At 39.3% G+C, this 22,038-nt stretch overlaps 1 protein-coding gene across 1 annotated transcript in view; it reads right to left on the reverse strand.

Annotated features, from left to right (window-relative positions):
* Nucleotides 1-22,038, reverse strand: part of FBXL7 (F-box and leucine rich repeat protein 7) — a 455,062-nt gene that overhangs the window by 310,903 nt on the left and 122,121 nt on the right. Inside the window, exon 2 of the mRNA XM_068990501.1 lies at nucleotides 18,713-18,802. Coding sequence (XP_068846602.1) covers nucleotides 18,713-18,802 — 90 coding nt within the window. The remainder of the gene's footprint in view (nucleotides 1-18,712; nucleotides 18,803-22,038) is intronic.

Raw genomic sequence — 22,038 nt, forward strand, 5'->3', positions numbered from 1 at the left:
CTAAGAATACCAGCATGTGTAGCTGTAGGCATTCCTTTTTCATAAGAAAAGTCCAGGGCACCCAGGGGTGACACAAAGGAAAAATACAATGTGTGTTAAAGTAAGATATTGTGTTCTAGAAAAGGTGCTCCTCAACCTAGGAGTTAGAAAGGACCAGTATTCTTCCAGCTTTGAAATTCATATGAATACTTCATAAAATGCAACAAAAATGAAGAGAAACATAAAAGTCTTTTTTTTTAAGGCAGACATATAAATTACAATTCATGCTCATCCCTTTGGATGTCACAGCATGTTCAGTTGCTCCAGAAGACTCTAATCATTCTTGATTCCTATATTTACCTTGATAGATGCAGATGATTCACAGAATACCACTGACCACACTTTGATTATCACTCTTCCGTCATAAAAATAAAAAGGAAAAATGTGACTGAAAAAGGATCAGGACTATACTAATCTCAAGTACTATTATTTCTTACCTGGTCCACAACTGACATCTAATGGTCTTCCCTCATTGCCCATTCCCAGGGTTACACAGCAGCCCCAGAAGGTCTGTCTCTGTTTATGGTCCTCAAGAGCTCCTCCTTGCTCTTAGAAGATAATCTACACATGGCAAGATCCTACAAAGGCTGGCTGTTCCTACTTGCCCAATGTCTTCCCTTCTCCCCATTGTCATTGTCCTGCAAATACCCATGGCCTATTGCTCAGAAAAGCCCTAAGCTTCTTCCAGGTCCAGGGTCTTCTCAGGAGTTGGTCTCTCTTCATGTAATCATGCACAACCACCCATCCATCCTAAAGATTAAAAATGGCTGCAAATACATCAACCTTCATCCCACAGAATGGTAGAGTCAATACACCTACCTTCAAATCCAGGTGAGTATAACCACTGCAACTAACAGAAAATGGCAGAACTAATGCTGTGTCAATTTCTGAACCCAGAACCTAAGAAACTAGCAGCTTCCACTTTCTGTCTCTTGACTCTTTTTAGAACCCCCATATAAGGAGTCTAATTACCCTGAAACCATCCTGCTAAAGAGGTCACCTGCATGCTCTCCAATGGACAGACTAGCCATCCTAGGCAAGGTTGGGGCACACATTGTTTACCATCTAGAATAGCCTATTCACTAGCTGAATACCACCAGTGACCTCAGTCCATGCCACAGGCAGCAAAACAATTACAGTCAAGCTCCATCCAAATATGTGACTGGGGAAAAAAATGTGAAATATATTACAATGGTTGTTTGAAGTGACTGAATGTAAAAGCAGAATGATAACTTCCCCAAAGATTCCCACATCCTAATTCCCAGAACACTGAACATATCACTTTACATGGTAAGGGGAACTTTACAGATGTGATTAAGATATAGAGATAGTAAGATCATTCTGGTTTAGCTGGTGGGCCCAAAGTCATCTCAAAGATCCTTACAAGAGAAAAGCAGAAAGATCAGAGTCAGAAAGAGACAAAGGGAAATATGAAGATGTTATGATGCTGGTTTGAAGGATGAAGGAAGTGGCCATAAACCCATCTGGGAAAAGCCAGGAATGGACTCTCCTCTAGAGATTCCAGAAGAAATACAGTCCTGACAACACCTAGATTTTAGTCCTCTGAGATTCATGTAGCGCTTCTGACCTCCAGGATTGTAAGAAGGTAGGTTTTTGTGGTATTAAACCACTAAATTAGTGGTGGTTTGCTACAGGGGCAACAGAAAACAAATGCACTAATTACTAGGGTAATTTATTACATAATAATGGACAACCAGAAGACAGCCCTCCCTGCCACTACATCTCCCAACCCACATACCTGCATTCACACAAACATTTGCTATGGTTCAGTTGCTCAGTCATATCTGACTCTCTGTGACCCGATGGACTGCAGCACTCTAGGCTTCCCTGTCCTTCACTATCTCCCAGAGCTTGCTTGCTCAAACTCATGTTCATGAGTCAATGATGCTATCTAAACATTTCATCCTCTGCCACCTTCTTTTCCTTTTGCCCTCAATCTTTCCCAGCATCAGGGTCTTTTCCTATGAGCTGGCACTTCACATCAGGTGGCTAAAGTACTGGAGCTTCAGCTTTAGCATCAGTCCTTCCAATGAATATTCAGGTTTGATTTCCTTTAAGATTAACTGGTTTGATCTCCTTGCTGTCCTAGGGACTCCCAAGAGTCTTCTCCAGCACTATAATTCTTGACCTTGCCTATTTCTGTTCATTATTCAGAAAAAAAAGAAAGTGAACTCACTCAGTCATGTCTGACTCCTTGCAACCCCATGGACTGTAGTTGGCCAGGTTCCTCTGTCCATGGAATTCTCCAGGCTAGAATACTGCAGTGTGTTTCCATTTCCTTCTTCAGGGGATCTTCCCAATCCAGGGATCAAACCCAGGTCTCTTGCATTGCAGGCAGACTCCTTACCATCTGAGCCACCAAGGAAGTCATTTTTAAGAACCTTGGCTTAAAAGTTTACTTATAGGCATGTATTAAAGAATGTATTCTCAGCATGTAATTTGTTTGTAAGATCATACAATATCTAGGTCCCTACACGAAGAAAAGTTTCAGAAAGTGAAGTCATTTTGGTCTACCTGACTCACCAAGAAGTCCCCATTCCACACTTGCGATACTCAGCATTCAGTAAATATTCAATGTAAATGAACACAGATGAATTAGAACATAGGTAATACACTGGAACTGTAGTTTGTAAATGTATATAAAGAAGACAAACTGTGTTAGAAGTATGTTCAACTAATGGAAATAAAGTTTTAACAATACAAAAATTCCTTGAAAACTAATTATAAAAAGCCCATGAAAGCAAGTGATGGCTGCCTAGATCAGGTTGAATGCATATTTGAGGATCAGGTATGATAAACAGCAAGGTTGACCTTTCTTCAAAAATATTAATCAGAGAGGAAAAAAAACCAAATAGTTGAATTTTTGGTCATATCACATTCAAAAAAAAAAAAAAAGACTGAACAGACATTCTCACCCTTAAAAAAATTAAATTGAATTTTCTATGCATTGCCTTTTTAACATGGAAAGTTGGACAATATTAAAAAATACCAAAAAACTACAATCATCCCTCAGTATCTATAGAAAACTAGTTTCAGAAGTCCCTACATATACTAAAATTTATGGATGCTCATGTCCTTTATATTAAATGGCCTGGTATGCAATCTGTAATTCTCATAGATAGCCATTGATAACATCCTGAAATGTGTCCACTCAGTCTTTTTTTCCTCTTAGAATATAATCTTATGCACAGTTGGGATCACACAAGAAACGTTGCTTCAAATTCTGCACTTGCCATATTTTCCTATATTGCTAAACTTTGTTTGCTAACATGTTTTAATAGCTACACAGGAATTTGATATACAGTGCCTCAATTAAATATGTTTCCAACATTTTTATATTAAAAACGTTAAGAAGCATATAACTACAAACAAAACTATAACTACAAACAAAACTAAGATTTGCAAGGTAATTTCCTAGTGTGAAATTCTTAGATCAAAGTATGTCTATACTTTTACATCTCTTGATTCACATGGATCAGTGTTTTCTGATTGTGAGGTATAATAAGTTTGAGAAATAAAACATGCTGTTTAAAGATTAACAACATAGACTAAAGCATCAAAGGCTCCAAAAAGTCCAGCAATAAAAAAGAAACCTGTGTTAGCTTAATGGAAAGATAAATATTTTTAATGACATAAAGACATTTTCTTCCCCGTACAGCATGCACTAACCCATGAATGTGCTGGTGGTCTTCTTAAGCTTTATAACTTCTGTTTTCATGCTTTCAAAGGTTCTTCTACCCCAAGATCAAAAAATTAGTCATCTACATATAATTTGAACATTTAAATCTTTCATCCATCAAGAATTTATTTTGGCATCAAGAACTTCCATGTTCCTTTTTTAAAAAACGAGAAGCTGATCTTCCTAGTAGGATATATTGACAAGGTTTATCTCCTTATCCATGTGTTAATACACCATCTTTATCATACCCTAAATTGCCATAGGTGATGCTAGTGGTAAAGAATCCATCTGCCAATGTAGGTGATGCAAGAGACATGGGTTCAATCCCTGGGCTGAGATCTCCTGGAGTAGGAAACGGAAACCCACTCCAGTATTCTTGCCTAGAAAATCTCATGGACAAAGGAGTCTGGCAGGCTACTGTCCATGGCGTGGCAAAGACTCAGACACAACTAAGTGACTAACACTACTACCCTGAGCTCTCTGTTCCATTACACCAAGCTCTATCACACCACACTTCTTATATATTTATAAATGTATAATATATTTTCATAACACTAAGGAAATATGCTTTCATTACTTGTTTCCAAAATTTTTCTTGGATATCCTCATATGCACGTGTATTCATTCAACAAATGAGTTCAACATACTTAAGTAATTCAACATCCATGCTGTGATACATATGGACTTGGAACTGAATTCATCATCCACATATGGTAGGTACTTCTAGATGTTGGATTTATTCTTATAGGTTAAGAAGGGAGAATTTGGTCAGGTTTCAAAACTCAAATCTTACTGGGATTTCCATAACAATTATGTTGAATTAATTTAGGGGAGACTTTTCCATACAAACTCTTTCTGTCCCAGAGTAAGGTTGGATATGAATTTACATAAAGTACTTGATTGAGCTGATGAAACCAAACCAGCTCATATGCAAAGGGTCTCACATTGGATATAATTTGTAAATTTAATCCTCATAACCAGCACATGAAATAGATAATATTACAATTCCTAGTTTACAAAGAAGAAAATAAAAACTAAGCAACTTGTGTCACACACATATGGGGATTTACAAAATCACACAATTTTTATTTCATAGGGTCCCCCCCCATTCAGATTAAATGAAGGGCTCAGTATTCAACTTCATTTTCCAAACACATCCATTAACCATAATTTAGCTCTGTAAACCTCTGCAATTGGATGAATTCACTTTCCAATCTCTGTGCATGCATGTTAAGTTGCTTCAGTCGTGTCCGACTCTTTGCAACCCTATGGACTGTAGCCTACCAGGCTCTTCTGTCCATGGGATTCTCCAGGCAAGAATACTGGAGTGGGTTGCCATTTCCTCCTTCAAGGGATCCTCCCGACCCAGGAATTAAATCCGTGTCCCTTACGTCTTCTGCATTGGCAGGTGGGTTCTTCACCACTAGTCCCACCTGGGAAGCCCTTCCAATCTTTATCCTGACCTATTCCAATCCAGCGAAATAAAACATATGAACTTAAGAGTTTTGGGGAAACAAAATACAGTTTGCAAAAGATAATCTGAGGCCAAGGTTGATTCCAGGATAATTCTTTTTTTAAAAAAAGGGAAGAACAGTATTATTTTCTTTTTTAGGAATGGTTTTTCTAACATTTTCTTCATAACAAGTCAGTGAATCCAAAAAAATATGAGCATGTTTGTTAACTGGCCAATTCAGCCATATTTTGTGCCAATAAAATGAAACTTACTTCTCCAATTTCATCAGTTAAAGAACCACAGGCTCTAATTCAGTACCTTGAGATGTCAGTAAATGAAGAATTGAAACAATTCAAATGTGTTGAGGTTAAAAGAGATTAAAAATGGATTTGGAGGGGGGAAAAGAACATATTTTCCTCTTCCCTTAAAATTGAGGTTGCACGGAGGGGTATTGAATAGCCCCAGGGTACTTAGATTTCTAAGTTTACTTCATTTGCTGAACTAAAATGTTAAAAAAAAATTTTTTTCTGAGAAAAACTGGTTGTTTATAGACCTAGTATTCAGACCACTTAACCTTTTGGTTTAAAATATTAAAATACACATGAAAACATAGAAACTAGACATATCTTCTGTTCCATCTTTCTTCCAACATGCCTATTCTGCTTTTAAAAAGTTGTTTGTCCCTTTAACACAAAAGGTAACTAAAAACAAATCGATGGCAAATATTCCCATGCTATGCCTCAAGTTATCCTAAGCAATAGTATTATTCTTTTTTTCTAAAAAATAACTATGTTTCTCACATATTGGTTTTGCATGGCTTTTGCAGGTACAGTCTTTAAGACTCTAGTTGGAAAGTTAGTCAAGAGGGTTATTGCTTCTTAAAATCTTGAATAACAACCTGGTTATTCATTCAATAAATACTTATCAAATATTTATTATATGTCAAATACTGTGGCAGCCATGGGGCATATAACTGGATGAAATACAGTTCTTTCCTCAAAGAAGTTCAAGCTAGTGCAAGAATGACACCATGGGGCTATGCACTGAAGCACATATACAGCTGATATCTGGACTGAACTGTAGCCCACTACTTGTTGCTACTGCAGAGCATGCGTGTATGAGCATATCTAGAGATCTGAAGGGCAGTTGCAACAGAGGTTATAAGTTTGGGTGCTGAGTAGCAGAAAATCTTAGTTGCAAAAGAAATTTGCATATATATATATGTCCTTTTGTATGAAATTTCATTTGTGTGTGTATATATATATACACACACATATATATAGTGCAGGAATTTAAAATATACAATGTTATAAATTAGTAGCATTCATATGTACTGTTACCTTAAGAAATACTTTTACCCCTACTCTAACTTGACTACATGTGACCCCTCAGCAGCAGGAAACTAGATTCCTAGGTTTACCTCTTGAATAAATTTCTCCACTAAAAGGACCCAGGCTCTGTGGGGAGCATGACTTATTCTTTATTCTTGGCAGAAAAAAAAAAAAAAAAAACCAGAAAGAAAGAAAATACAATGTATCTGGACCATTCTTTTATGGCCAGAAAGCAAGGATGGTTTTATAGCATGAAGGACAGTGCTAGAAGGGCAAAGGAGATGCTTAAAGGTTTGGTTTTCTCACAGAAGTTGTGAAAGCCAAAGATCAAACAGTGAATAACAATTATTAATAATCCAAACAAAGTGAGTTTGCAATTAGACTCAAAAGAGTAAAGGCAATATGAATTGCACAGTTACCATAAATTATATAAAATACTGTGATACACAACAGAAGATCAACAAAACAGGATACTTAAATTTGAGCTGATTGCAATAGTAATGGAAGGTTCACTGATGGATTCTTCAGAAGCTGGCTTTGGCCATATCTGTGTAAGTCTGGCTACAAAGAAGGCAGGTGAATAGTCTCAAAAGTGAGTCCTTCTCCGATTCCTATAGGAAATTCACTCCATCCAAGCCTTTGGTGAGTTTGGGAAAGACTGACTAGAGATTTTCAGGGACATGGGACAGGGTCACTTTGGGCACCAGTGTCCAGGTATAATTGCTGGAATCACTCCCCAGCTACACTATTTCTTCTTCTTCCCATCATCTTTCTCTTCCCTCTCCTGGATGCCCCCTCTGTCTCCTTGCTTCGAAGCCCAGAATCTGTCTGCTGCTCAGAGGAATCTAGTTTTCTAAAGACCACATGGGGAAACTCACATAAATAGACACATGCAGCTATTCAGAAGCCCAAACGTCCTCCAGTGTACGGTCCATTCCACCCTGGAAGGCAGTCCCAGTTATAAACAGCGGAAAACTCCTTGCTACATTTCCAATTAATAACTGTGTTACCATCCGCTTCCCACAGACCACACTCCTTGTTACAATTTTTCAATCACCTCTTAATGATCACAAATAATTTCTAAATTACTTGTATATCATTCCCTCCAAAATGTGGATTTTCTACGTTTCTTTTTAGGAATACATATAATGTAAAGTAATGTCCTTTACACACTTGAGTGCTTTTCTCTCACTGTTTGTTAACCAGCCTAATAGCCTTGGGAAGTCAGGGACTTCCTGAGGCAGTTAGTTTATCCTCAGGAAGTTATTTCCTGGTCAAAAAGGAAGTAAACAGACATGTTAACCTGACTTTTAAGGTCAGATTCTGTCCATGACTCTAAAGGGCAAATATTTCCAACATCAGGATATTTGTCCTACAACATTGGTTCCCAACCTCCTCCCTATTCCTTCTTTGCCTTAGATGAGCTCAGAAAGCAGTCTTGTAGCGTGAAAGCTTCCAAACAACCCAAACAAACCTGGTGGGTGCACAGTGGCATAGAATGATAGCTGTTTGTCACTGACAACTCCAACTGCATGGGCTCCACAGAAAACCCAGTACAAGGAATACGCAGCCACTCCATAATTAATTGTTTTAGTGAAAGACTGGATGCTCGAAGCAGATGGTAAAGAACCTGCCTGCAATGAGGGGATCCAGGTTCAATCCCTGGGTCAGGAAGATCCCCTGGAGAAGGGAATGGCTACCCACTCCAGTATTCTTGCCTGTAAAATTCCATGGACAGAAGACCCTGGCGGGCTACAAGTCCCTGGGGTCACAAAGAGCCAGACACGATTAAGCAAATAACACTTTCACTTTCAACGCAGCCAGAGAAGAGTCTGTTTAGAAGCCTCCACTTTTCTCTACATGAGCCCAGATTTTCCCAAACTCTTCACACTCTTACATACCATGCTACATCACCTTCTCCATCCTCCGCCTTGTACACACACAGCAAAAGCTAAGTCCTAGGCTACCAGGACACCTTGCTCAGCTCCTCCCAGCTACTGCACTTCTTCAGATTACCTGTTGGGACACAACCCCATACGGTGCACCCAAGTTACTATTTAACTGCTCCTAATTGCTTATTTCTGCCAGCATTTGTGAAGGTTTGGGAAGCAGTGGATCTTGTCATAAAATTGAACTCCACAGGGAACCAAATAACTAACAGCAATATTGGAAAGGGTAATCATTATGGCATTAGAGGATGATGAGGATTCAAGAGCTGCAGGTTGGATGCTCCATATGAATCCAATAAATTAAAACCAAAATTCATTTTGGAAATTCTTCAGGTGGAAGAAAACACATCTAAGGGTAGTGACTGTTCTCTGTGCTACCAGTTTGTAATTAACATTTTGTAGACCCAGTCAGGGAGAAGGCAATGGCAACCCACTTCAGTACTCTTGCCTGGAAAATCCCATGGATGGAGGAGCCTGGTAGGCTACAGTCCATGGGGTCTCTAGGAGTCGGACACGACTGAGCGACTTCACTTTCACTTTTCACCTCATGCATTGGAGAAGGTAATGGAAACCCACTCCAGTATTCTTGCCTGGAGGATCCCAGGGACGGGGGAGACTGGTGGGCTGCCATCTATGGGGTTGCAGAGTTGGGCATGACTGAAGAGACTTAACAGCAGCAGCAGCAGCAGCAAACCTAGTCAGAGCTGAAATAAATGTATTTGAACCTAGATTCCATCCTTTCATAAATTCTCATCTAGTGAAACTACTGAAATCACTGATAAGTACCTTAGGAATGAATCTAAGCTTTTATTGCATATATAGCTAGTTGTACCTTAGATGAACCAGAATGCCTATAGTTGAAATAAATAGATTACTTGAGTGCTATTTTGCAAATGACAAAACATAGGTGAAGGAAATAAACATAGAATAGTTTCAGACATGGCATTAAAATAGTGTCCATCCTAAAGGAAATCAGTCCTGAATATTCACTGGAAGCTGAAGCTGAAACTCCAATACTTTGGCCCCCTGATGCCAAGAACTGACTCATTGGAAAAGACCTTGATACTGGGAAAAGATTGAAAGCAGGAGGAGAAGGTGATGACAGAGGATGAGATGGTTGGATGGCATCACCGACTCAATGGATATGAATTTGAGTAAACTCTGGGAGTTGGTGATGGACAGGGAGGCCTGGCATGCTGCAGTCCATGGGGTTGCATAGTCGGACACAACTGAGAGACGGAACTGAACTGATTTTTTTATTTCTTTCTTTCTCTTAACTCTATATAAAGGCACTGAGAAACTTTGGACATCTCAATTAAGTATTACTTTTAAATGTCCTTAAACACACACACACACACACTAATACAGAAGCCTAATTTCCTTCTGAGACTATTACATGACATTTTTGCCATTCCGGGCAATTCATTTGGGAAGATAATTCCCTCAAGAAATTAAACTTAGTTCTTGAGTCTGAGACAGTATTTATAATTTCAATGTACCTTTCTAGGCTATACATAACCATTTTCTGGATACTGAGCTGATGAGGTTTCCTCTACTTAAACTAATCCTCAGATGAAAATGTGACTTCCTTATTAAATTGGGCACACTCATTCTATAAAAGGCTCAGCTCACTAGGTGTAATTGGTGCAGTTTTTCAAATGTCACCTAACTTCCAATTAAGCAATAGCTTCAACAATAAAGGAAATTTGATCAGGAAGCAGTAAGTTGCTAATTTAATTACCAAAATGCGTTAAGCCTCAAGAACTAAAGTCTTGCAAAGCATTCCTAAATGACCCTAAAATTTTCAGAGGTAGTTAAGTTTAAAGTTTAATTTGTAAAGGCAAAACAAATTCTATAATAATTGGTTATCACCTTCCTTATACACCAAACAAAAGCTCCTAAAAACCAGTTCTGATTTTGGAATCTCTCTCCCCATAAGGTCCCCCATCTTACCTTCCAACTTGGATAAATGTCAATTTATAACTATTTTAAATGAGATTTTGGGACTTCCCTGATGGTGCAGTGGTTAAGATTCTGTGCTTCCACTGTAGAAGGTGCGGATCCAATCTCTGGTTGGGGAACTAAGATCCCATATGCCTCGTGACCAAAAAAAAGCCAACAAACCAAAAAACAAACCCTGATGACCAAGGAACCTTCATAGCAGCTCTGAATGCAAACCTCAGTCCTCTTACATATGAGAGAGAAATACAATATATATAATATATATATTTTTTTAGAAAAATAATTTTATGTTATTTTACTTTTTACTTTTTAAAATTTTTTAATATAGATGTATTTATTTTAATTGAAAGCTAATTACTTTACAATATTGTATTGGTTTTGCCATACATTGACATGAATCCACCACGGGAGTACATGTGTTCCCCATTCTGAACCCCTCTCCCACCTCTCTCCCCATACCATGCCTCTGAGTCATCCCAGTGCACCAGCCCAGAGCATTCTGTATCATGCATCAAACCTGGACTGGCAATTCATTTCACATATGATAATATACATGTTTCAATGCCATTCTCCCAAATCATCCCACCCTCTCCCTCTCCCACAGAGTCCAAAAGACTGTTCAATACATCTGTGTCTCTTCTGCTATCTCGCATACAGGGTTATCGTTACTATCTTTCTAAATTCCATATATATGCGTTAGTATACTGTATTGGTGTTTTTCTTTCTGGCTTATTTCACTCTGTATAATAGGCTCCAGTCTTACTCACCTCATTAGAACTGATTCAAACATATTCTTTTTAATGGCTGAGTAATACTTCATTGTGTATAAGTACCACAGCTTTCTTATCCATTTGTCTGCTGATGGACATCTAGGTTGCTTCCATGTCCTGGCTATTATAAACAGGGCTGCAATGAATATTGGGGTACATGTGTCTCTTTCAATTCTGGTTTCCTCGGTGTGTATGTGCAGAAGTGGGATTGCTGAGTCGTATGGCAGTTCTATTTACAGTTTTTAAAGTAATCTCCACACTGTTCTCCATAGTGGCTGTACTAGTTAGCATCCCCACCAACAGTGTAAGAGGGTTCCCTTTTCTACACACCCTCTCCAGCATTTATTGTTTGTAGACTTTTGGATAGCAGCCATTCTGACTGGCATGAAATGGTACCTCATTGTGGTTTTGATTTGCATTTCTCTGATAATGAGTGATGTTGAGCATCTTTTCATGTGTTTGTTAGCCATCTGTATGTCTTCTTTGGAGAAATGTCACTTTAGTTCTTTGGCCCATTTTTTGATTGGGTCGTTTATTTTTCTGGAATTGAGCTGCAGGAGTTGCTTGCATATTTTTGAGATTAATTCTTTGTCAGTTGCTCCATTTACTATTATTTTCTCCCATTCTGAAGGCTGTCTTTTCACCTTGCTTATAGTTTCCTTTGTTGTGCAGAAGCTTTTGATTTTAATTAGGTCCCATTTGTTTATTTTCACTTTTATTTCCAATATTCTGGGAGGTGGGTCATAGAGGATCCTGCCGTGATTTATGTCGAGAGTGTTTTGCCTATGTTCTCCTCTAGGAGAACCTTCATAGCAGCTCTGGATGCAAACCCTCAGTACTCTTGCATATGAGAGAGAAATAAAATTTATATATGTTTTTAAAGATTTGTTCATTGTCATTTTCTTTCTCCAGTTCTTTATAGTCCCCTTCCTATGTTATCACTCTGCTTCTCTTGTGTTACAAACAGAATTTCATTCAACTATAATAGACTGCTTCATGGTACATTTCCAGTCTTCCAAGGCACATGGTCTAAGATTGATATCTACCACTTGTGTGCATTTCCAATTTAAGAATAATTCCCTGGCTTAGTTTTAAGGGGAAAACAAGCAATATGACTGTCCACTACTTTAATATTACATACACTATAGACCCTATATCAAGATTAACTGACATATCAGTTTCAAACCCTAACTCTGTCTGGTGAAGTCTGTTAGGACACAGTTATGGTTCCTGGGAAACTAAAACTTCAACAGTGCAATATAAAAGCAGCTTGGAATGTTTGACTTTTGCTTTCTATAACTGAGGGTTTGAAGTCAATGTCTAGATTATACAAGAACCAGCAAAGTGTTTCCATGTATAAGGCTGGCGATTGAGACACGATTATGAGCTGGCTTTTGAAAAGGTACTTCTCACAAGCACTTTCAAAATACACTTTGATGTAGACTTATAACAATGATTAGTACGAAATGCTCAGAACTTTATAATGGCATGTACAAAATAGGCATTAACAATAAACGTTAGCAGTCAGGTTGGAAGATTATCTTTGCTACTTCACGAGTTTTACATGACTTTGGGCCTCCCTGATTCTTTCCCAGTCTCCCTGTTTTCATCTACCAAATGGAAACATTTAGGCCTGCTTTACAAGAGAAGCAGGAAGATGAAACAAAGTTGAATGCAACAATGTTCACAAAAGTACTAGTAAGAGCCTGAAATAAGTGTCCCCAAAATGTTTGTTGAATTTGTTGGATAGTCAAAAAGGCTTTTTGAGAAACAGAATCTACCTTAAGTTAAAACCTTCATCCTTTTCTTCCTGAATGACTCATGTGAATGTTGTCTGAGAAACACATGCAAGAAGTAAAATGAAGGTAATATAAAGAAGACAAAGAGAATAAAAACAAAGCCAGATGCCTGGACATTTTCAAAATAAGTCTATTTAGAATTGGTTTAATTCGGGCCCTGAAAACATGAGAACCTGGAAATATATAAATAAACTGGTGATTTTAGGGTTGCAGAAAGAATGTCACCACCAATTCTTTATAAATTAACTCATTTCACATGGTTCAGATGAAACATTTTTAAATGAACTTCTTTCAGGGAGTTAAAGGGACAATTTCACAAAGTAATGTTATACGAATCTATTGAAGGCTGTTATAATCATGAGCTGACATAAAAGGAGTGTTTACATCTCCAAAAGTGAATGTACTCAAGTAGGTTGAAATCCTTTTACTATTCGAAGCAGCCACCCCCTTCCCACTGGAAGGACTGATCTACGGGGGCTCCACCATCTTTCTCAAACCCTTCTAAACACCTCGCCTCCGCTCTACAACAAGCTCACAATTGGCAGCAAGAAAACAGGCAGACAAACGAGAGTTAAATGGCTTCATGCTCAAAGGCCATAGTGTTTTTACAGGTTATGCTTTTTTCTAACTGGAACATCTTTCACCAAAACATGACTGTCTGACTCCTACTTGACAATGTATTAGGTGTGTAATCTTGAGACATTACATTGTCAACAAAGGTCCATCTAGTCAAGGCTATGGTTTTTCCAGTGGTCATGTATGGATGGGAGAGTTGGACTATAAAGAAAGCTGAGCACAAAAGAATTGATGCTTTTGAACTGTAGTGTTGGAGAAGACTCTTGAGAGTCCCTCGGACTGCAAGGAGATCCAATCTGTCCATCCTAAAGGAGATCAGTCCTGGGTGTTCATTGGAGGGACTGATGTTGAAGCTGAAACTCCAATACGTTGGCCACCTGATATGAAGAGCTGACTCACTGGAAAAGACCCTGATGCTGGGAAAGATTGAGGGCAGAAGGAGAAGGGGATGATGGAGGATGAGATGGTTGGATGGCATCACTGACTCAATGGACATGAGTTTGAGTAAACTCTGGGAGTTGGTGATGGACAGGGAGGCCTGGCGTGCTGCAGTCCATGGGGTCGCAAAGAGTCGGACACAACTGAGCAACTGAACTGAACTGAACTTGAGTAAGTCTCTTCATTTCTCTGGGTCACAGGTATTTCTTTGTAAAATGACTATATTAGATCAGAAAATTGCCAAGGGTTTTTATAGCTCTAAAAGTTCTCTGATTCCATGGTTGTCTGGCTTGAAAACCAACACATATAAACAGTCATCACACTGATAAATTGTGTTGTCAGGGAGTTCAATACCTGAATTTGAACATGATTAAAAAGCAGCTTAATGAAGCTGACTTCTCAGCAGCCAACTGCATTTGGTCTTTGAACTAGATATTTCATTTTTCCCCAGCTCAAGGGAAGGCGGAGTATTTAAGATGTCATCCTTAAAGCCACACCCTCATCCTCCTCTGCACCCCATTCCAAGAAAGAAGCCCAAATTTAGCTTCCTATTTCTAGGAAGCTTCTTCATGATCTAATCTAAAGTCAATTGATTCTGCTCACAGCTGAATGTGATTTCAAAGACTGGAAGGTCAAAGGCCATCCTTTCCTATACAAGAGAAAACATTCTGTGGATGAGAGACTGAAAAACATGGAAGGGAAAGAATAATAACACAACTGGAAAGAAATAAGCTTCAGCTTAGCTAGTGGTAAAGAATCTGCCTGCAATGCAGGAAACCCAGGTTCAGTCCCTGGGTAGGGAAGATCCCCTGGATCAGGGAATGGCTACCCACTGCAGTATTCTTGCCTGGAAAATCCCATGGATAGGGCAGCTGGAAGGCTACAGTCCTGGGGTCACAAAGAGTCAACACAACGGAGTGACTTTCAGCTTCAGTTATTTCAGTTGGAATGTTCAAATGGAGATTTTGTTGGGGGGAAAAAAATGGAAATTCTCTAGCTTTCTACACTTGAACCCAAACACCTTACAATGTCAGGAAATCAGGAACTTAAACTGTTACAAGAAATATAACAGGAAAGCTTATACCTTATCAGAGAGAAAACACTGCAGGCTGTTAATTCCTTGGAAGAGATGTGGCTTTAGAGTCACAAAATTACAACTCATAAAAGTTTTGCATGAGCCTCTGGAACAGAACACTGCATCAGGTAAACTCTACCATTCTCTTTTGGATTAAAGTCAAACTGTATCACCATCTGGGGCCATCTTCCTAGGGGTACAGCCTTATGACCCTGATTATGACCCAAAGTGAATCTTAACTTGGAACTTGAGATAGATAGCAAAGCTATAAGTCCTTAGCAAAGAAACTGACTTAAGAGTGAATAAATGTGATGCCTCAACTGTTAGGGTTGGGTGCTAAAATGTTTCAAACCTGAGATGAGATTAGTCCTGCCTGTCCAAGAAAAGCTAAAAAATAAATTAATCAATTAAAAGATTGGGAAATCTGTGGGTCTGTAATCCCTCGCATCTTCCAGAGCTTCATGTGAGAATATGCAGGTACCATGATGGGTCCACACTGACCGGGCACCACAGGCTGAGCCATGAACCCTGCTGGTTCAGGGATTTGTTATGATGGATTTCAGGCCAGTTCTGGCCCCAAGGCATCTCAGGAGAAACTTTTAGCCACAACTTGGCAATTTGTACAGCGAAGACTCAGCCTCTCACCACTGTGTATGACCTCCTCTCAGAGTTGGAAGTCAGCACATGAAAAGAACACTTTGTGATGGATTAGATTGGGGTCTGAAGGTCAGGCAGCAGCTCCCCCAAACCCATTTTCACACGTTTAAATCAATGAGTTCTAGTAAATTTACTGAGCTGTGTAACTATTTGTATCACCACAATCCAATTTTAGAAAACTGTCATCTCCCCAAAAGGATCCTTCATGCTTGTTTACAATTATTCGCCATTCCCACCGCTGGCCCCAGGTCAGTGTGTATGCTGAGTGTCCTTCTCTTCCCCCAACTCCCAGGACCTCAGTTTATTTCCCAGTATACACTGAACAGAGGGGTCGCCCACGTTTCCCAGTAAAAGACAGTGCCTATACCATCAGCCATCTTGTAGAGGCCGGACACAAATGCATACATGTATGTACCCACACACATGCACACACACACACACACACACACACACACACACACACACACACAACCCAGGGAACAATGTAACACCCTCCCCATCCAGCCCATCAGGGAGAAGTCCAACACTGCCCCAGAATGCTTCCAAACCCAGCTATTACAGGGATGGCCACAGTTTTCAAAAGCTGCAGGAAACTTGAATATTATCCTCCACAATAGATACCATGTTTAGAAATCAGTATCACTCAGACTGTTAAACTGAGGATCCTCGCTGTGCTTCCTGAAGACAATATCCTTGAATTCAAAGGAGAAAAATCATAACAGGGTCAAAGGACTGAAGAAAATAACCATAATCAAACAGCTTCGGAAAAACTGGGCAACCACACTCTCAATTTGGTTTAATACCAAAGGTTAAATGTAATTCTAGAAAACTGTGGAAAGAGAATCAAAGAAGCATTTTCAATGTGCTCTTCTGTGGCGTGTATAGGAAACCAGTGTCCACCTTTTGTTTTCTTTTGCCGTGTGTTGCAGAGAGAGGTTACCTAGGCATTTTCCGGTAGGAGGAAACTGACATGAAACAGATAAATCCACCTTGTGGAGGTCAGAGAATGTGATGCTCTGATCACTTATCCTGAGAAGTGGACCTGGGCTCTGTCATCTGTAAACTGAGGAAATGGGCACTGGCTATTACGCTTCCATCTTAAAAAAACAGACCCATAGTATGAGGCCATTCTGTGGCAAACAACCCTGAAACACACTTTAATGCAACTAATATCCACATCAAATTCATTTTGTAATATTTAAAAATTTTCACTGATGGAAAAACAGCAGCAAAAAGGATTCATGCAAATAAACAGCAAAACAGCACATTTGTTTAGATTTTTTTCAGATAAGCAAAAAATGGATAGTAGGATGAAGTACTTCCATTTAAGACTTCAGAAAAAAATTTCATACCAATTTAGCCCAGTTGCTAAAAATTCTGTTTCATATGAATATCACAGTTTCTTGTTTTTCTCTCCTGAAAATGCACTGTGAACAAAATGTTTAAAACACTGGCTGAGCCTACACCAAAAGCATCTTCCTAAGAAAAAAGGCAAAATAGAAATGAAAAATTTGAATCTCTATAGTTTATTTTGAAGCATAAAAAGCAGACATTTTTTAAATGCTTGAAACCCCATAGTCCCAACCTTGGCAACATAGCTCATATATTCTTGCATTTTCTACTTCTGAAACGGAGCAAAAAATAAGAGAACTTAAATCCATTGGCTAGAATCAATTCACCTGATTCGCACATTACCTTAACTGAATTTCAAAAATAATCTAATCCCCACATTTGAATTAACAGGCAGAAAATTAAGTTTGGACTGCTACCTGATTCTTTATTGCGTTGAGAAGAACACACCAATCTGTTTGCCATACACTGTGGTAAAACAATGCTAAGGCATTAAACACAAAGGAATACAACCCAGTTGTAAAATATATTTATCCATCAGTCTGGGGATAATTAACTCAGAGAAGTTAACTTTTATATGAAACACCCCAAGTCAAAGAATACCCAAAGAAGACACACACAACAGAGGTAAACCATCATCATTAATGTAAAACGTGTAGTGCAGACCAAGAACAATCTAACAGCTTAAATGACCAACACCAGGCTATGCGTACACTTTCTGATATTATAAACAGCAGAAACTAAGCTTCTGAAACAAGGACTGGAAATGCATTTCCACAGGCTCTATATAGTGTCATGAGGAATCAGCTGACACCCCACAAGTCTTTCATTACAAATGGCATTCATGTCTTCCACAGACCTTCATTCAACCATTCATTTAGAAAGAATTCTTCTTCAAAAAAGAAGTCATTTAATTGTGTGTTTCATATTAACATAAAAGGAGCTGAGTCCATAACTGGGTCAACTTTTTACCAAATAACTACTACAGAATCAATTATTTCCACACTCAAACAAATAAGTATAACTGAAAAGCTTCTCAACTACTGGGAAACAGTTAAATTCCACCACGTGTTACTACATATAGTCAAATTCTTCATCAAGAACACCAATGCAATCCATCTTCGTTCTGACAAGCAGGAATTCTCACTTAATTTTTTAAAGAATCAAACAAACCTCTTCTCCTACTCCCCAATATTGGGGACTGGTTCAGGTTCTACAAATCACACAACTATGACCTTCCCATTATCAAAATCACAAATTCCAGGTGTGCCTATTTCAAAAGTTCTTGCTGGAACTTTCAACTAGAGCAGAAGGATTTTACAATCATAATGTTTCCCATACTGAAAAACAAGACATCATTCATAAACATTCCCAAAAGTCAGCCTATTATACTTTGATAAAATAACAGCATTTACCTTAAACTGCACCAAAACAACTTTAGTAGACATTGACAACAATGCAATAAAAGAGAAAACCTTGGCCTCCCCATTTTTGAGAATCTCATATGCTCCCACTCGGCAGAAGAGATCTGAGACTCACACATTTTATGTGTCTTCCAAATACAGCCAGCACTATGATGAGAGCACAGGAGATAATGAAGACCAGATGCCTACCTTCGCTGGTAGCCACATTCTTCTGGGCTTGGGTCGGCGTGTGATCTGTGCTTGAACTCACGTCGGATGAGATGCTTGAGCTGCCTTTGCCTAGAGAAAACAAGAACGAGGAGCTTTTGAAATTTGTCATTTCAGAACTGGACTGTGCCTTCCACTCCATCTCACACCAAGCCATATCACTCATTTCCAAGAAAGGAGCCATAACACTAAGAATGAAGCTTATTAGTTTTCTGGCCTCATGCATTAAACATCTTTGGGGAAATATCTGACCCATGCCATAACAGAGCTAAAGCCCTATTATAATATGGCTTGACTATAAACTCAGATGATTATAAGGTATTGTCAAACATGATAACGTAATATAGTTTTGGCATATATGTGAATAAGAGAGTATGAGTGGGAGACACATCTACAGTATTAATTTTTTCTTTGCAACTATAAACTATACATTTTCTGGTAAATGACAAAAGCAAATCTAGGAATGAGGCATCATCCAACGGGCAAGAGCCTGCTGGCTCCAAACAGCTGCATTGCCTTAAAAAAACAAATTCCCTAATTTAATGGGTTCTTCGTTAAAACAAACAAAAAACCTGCTTTGTTCTTCTAATGCAGGGCTTCTTAAATGGGGATGCCTCCTCCTCCAGTGGACATCTGGCAATGACTGGTTTCATTTTAATTGTCCCAGTGGGGGAAGGTGTGTTACTGGCATCTAGTGGGTAGAGGCCAGGGAAGCTGCTCAATGTCTTACAATGTGTATGACAGCACCCCACAGTTTTAGAAAAATAATCCAGACCAGAGCATCAACTGGGCTGAACTTGAGAAATCCTGGCCTAAATAACCTAACCTCAGCTGACAACTGACTTTCTGCTCTTCTAACTTTAAATTTGAACGTACGTCAATATATTAATACTGCTGAACATTTTGTCTCTCAATCATGTCTGACTCTTTGTGACCCCACGGACTATAACCTACCAGGCTCTTCTGTCCATAGGATTCTCGAGGCAAGAATACCGGAGTGGATAGCCATTCCCTTCTCCAGGGGATCTTCCTGACCTGGGGATTGACCCTGGCTCTCCTGCACTGTAGGTGGATTCTTTACCATTTGAGCCACCAGGGAATGAAAGTCTACAAATAGGACACACACCGTATAAGGAGGGAGGTGCCAGTGACCACTGGGCAGAATTCTGAGATGATCTCCATGGTACCTGCTGCAGACTGAATGGCCGTGTTCCCAAAAATTCCTGTGTTAAAAGTTAATCTCCAGTATGATAGTTTTAGGAGGTGATTATAGTATTTGGAGGTGATTAGATCACGAGAGTGGAGCCCTCATGAGTGTGATTAGTGCCCTTATTGAAGAGATCCCAGAGTGACCCCCTGTCCTTTTATCATGTGGGGACACAGGGAAGAGATGGCCATCTATGAACCAGGAATCAGCTCCTCACCAGACACCTTGATATCAGACTTTTCAGCCTCCAGAACTGTGAGAATTAAATATCTGTTAACATTATAAGTCACCCAGTCTATGGTATTTTGCTGTAAGCAGCCTGAACAGGCTAAGCCAGTGCCCACGCCCTTGGTAATCTGCTCCCCTTACGTGTGGACAGAATTTGCAATTTGTTACTAAACCATAGGACATGGCAATGGTAAAAGGGTTTTACAGATGTAATTAAATTTCCTATAGCATTGACTTTAATCAAAAGGGTGATTATCCTGGGTGGGCCTGACCTAAATACCTAAGTAAACCCTTTTATAGAGCCTAGAGGAGACAGACTCTTGCTCCTTGTCTTGAAGATGCAAACCATCATGCATGCTACAGCTGCAAGGAGATAAATTCTACCAACACTACATGAGCCTGGAAGAGGATCCAACTTCAGATGAGAAAGCTGACCAGGCCAACATCTTGATGACAGCTTTGCAAGATCCCGAACAAAAGACCCAGCTGACCCAAGCCCTGAATTCTGAACCAAGGAAACAGTGAAAGAATAGATGTATCTTGTTGTAAACTTTGCTAAATTCATGGTAATCGGTTACGCGACAATAGAAAACTAAAACAATGCCCAGTTAATTACATCCCAAATGAACTCTTTTCAGGCCACAAATTATGATCTAGATTCTTACACGCAGCTGAGAAACACTGTTTTCGAATAGTCCTCTCTGCACAGTGGTACATAACCCAGTTGGGTGGAGGGAGTTTGCAGTCTATGAAAGGACAATGTAGAAAAGCACAAATGGGCTTGCGCTGAAAGAGCTTCAGGATTTTGTTTGCTAAGGTTGAGAGTAATGGAAGAATCCAAGTCCATTGGTGGCATCACCTGAGCAGGGACCTCAAATGGCTGTTGCTTCTTCTTGCCACTGTAGATCACTCATGACTTCTCGCTCTGAAACAATTCTGTCATTCCCGTCATCTCTACCCATTTCGCATGCAGGGGGAGAAGCACACAGTAATTTCTCGTGGGGACCAATGCCTTGACCTCTGCAGAAAGCCGTACTGAGAACACAGGAGTACCAGGCAAAGTGCTCAGTTCGGCGACCATCACACCTACCAGTCACTCTGTCCTGTATCCATCATGGCTGCCAGTTTCTCATGCAATTGGAATGATCCGTGCTTTTGAATGTTTCAAGTACTATGTCTGGAGTCTCTGGCTTCAAAACCCTGTTCTACCATTTCCAAGCCACATGCATATCCATGAACAAGTCACTCAAACTAAATCTTGTTTCATCTCCTGGTAATGTGAAGATGGAAACCTCTTGCACTTGATACAAATGGGTGTCATGGTGCCCAGGCTTTGCTGTGTGTATCAGTCAGGCTTCTCCAGAGAAACAGAACTGATAAAAGTGTAAATATCTCCCATTAGGATACATGTCAGGATCAGGGGAAATTATAGAATCATTTCTATAGTATATATATATATATATATATATATATATATATATATATATATATGGGATTTTCATATATTCATATATATGAGATACTGAGTTGACCAAAAAGTTCATTTGGATTTTTCCATTACCTCATATAAATATTGGCCAATCCAATATTTATACATATATATATGACACATATATATTGAAAATAAAGTGAGTGAAGTCGCTCAGTCGTGTCCGACTCTTTGCGACCCCGTGGACTGTAGCCCTCCAGGCTCCTCCTTCCATGGGATTCTCCAGGCAAGAATACACGAGTGAGTTGCCATTTCCTTCTCCAGGGGATCTTCCTGACCCAGGGATCGAACCCAGGTCTCCCACATTGCAGGCAGACGCTTTAACCTCTGAGCCACCAGGGGATGATATATATTGAAAATATACATTATAAAAGATCTATTATT

Source organism: Capricornis sumatraensis, chromosome 18, assembly GCF_032405125.1.
Source record: "Capricornis sumatraensis isolate serow.1 chromosome 18, serow.2, whole genome shotgun sequence".
In the NCBI taxonomy this organism is placed as follows: Eukaryota; Metazoa; Chordata; class Mammalia; order Artiodactyla; family Bovidae; genus Capricornis; species Capricornis sumatraensis.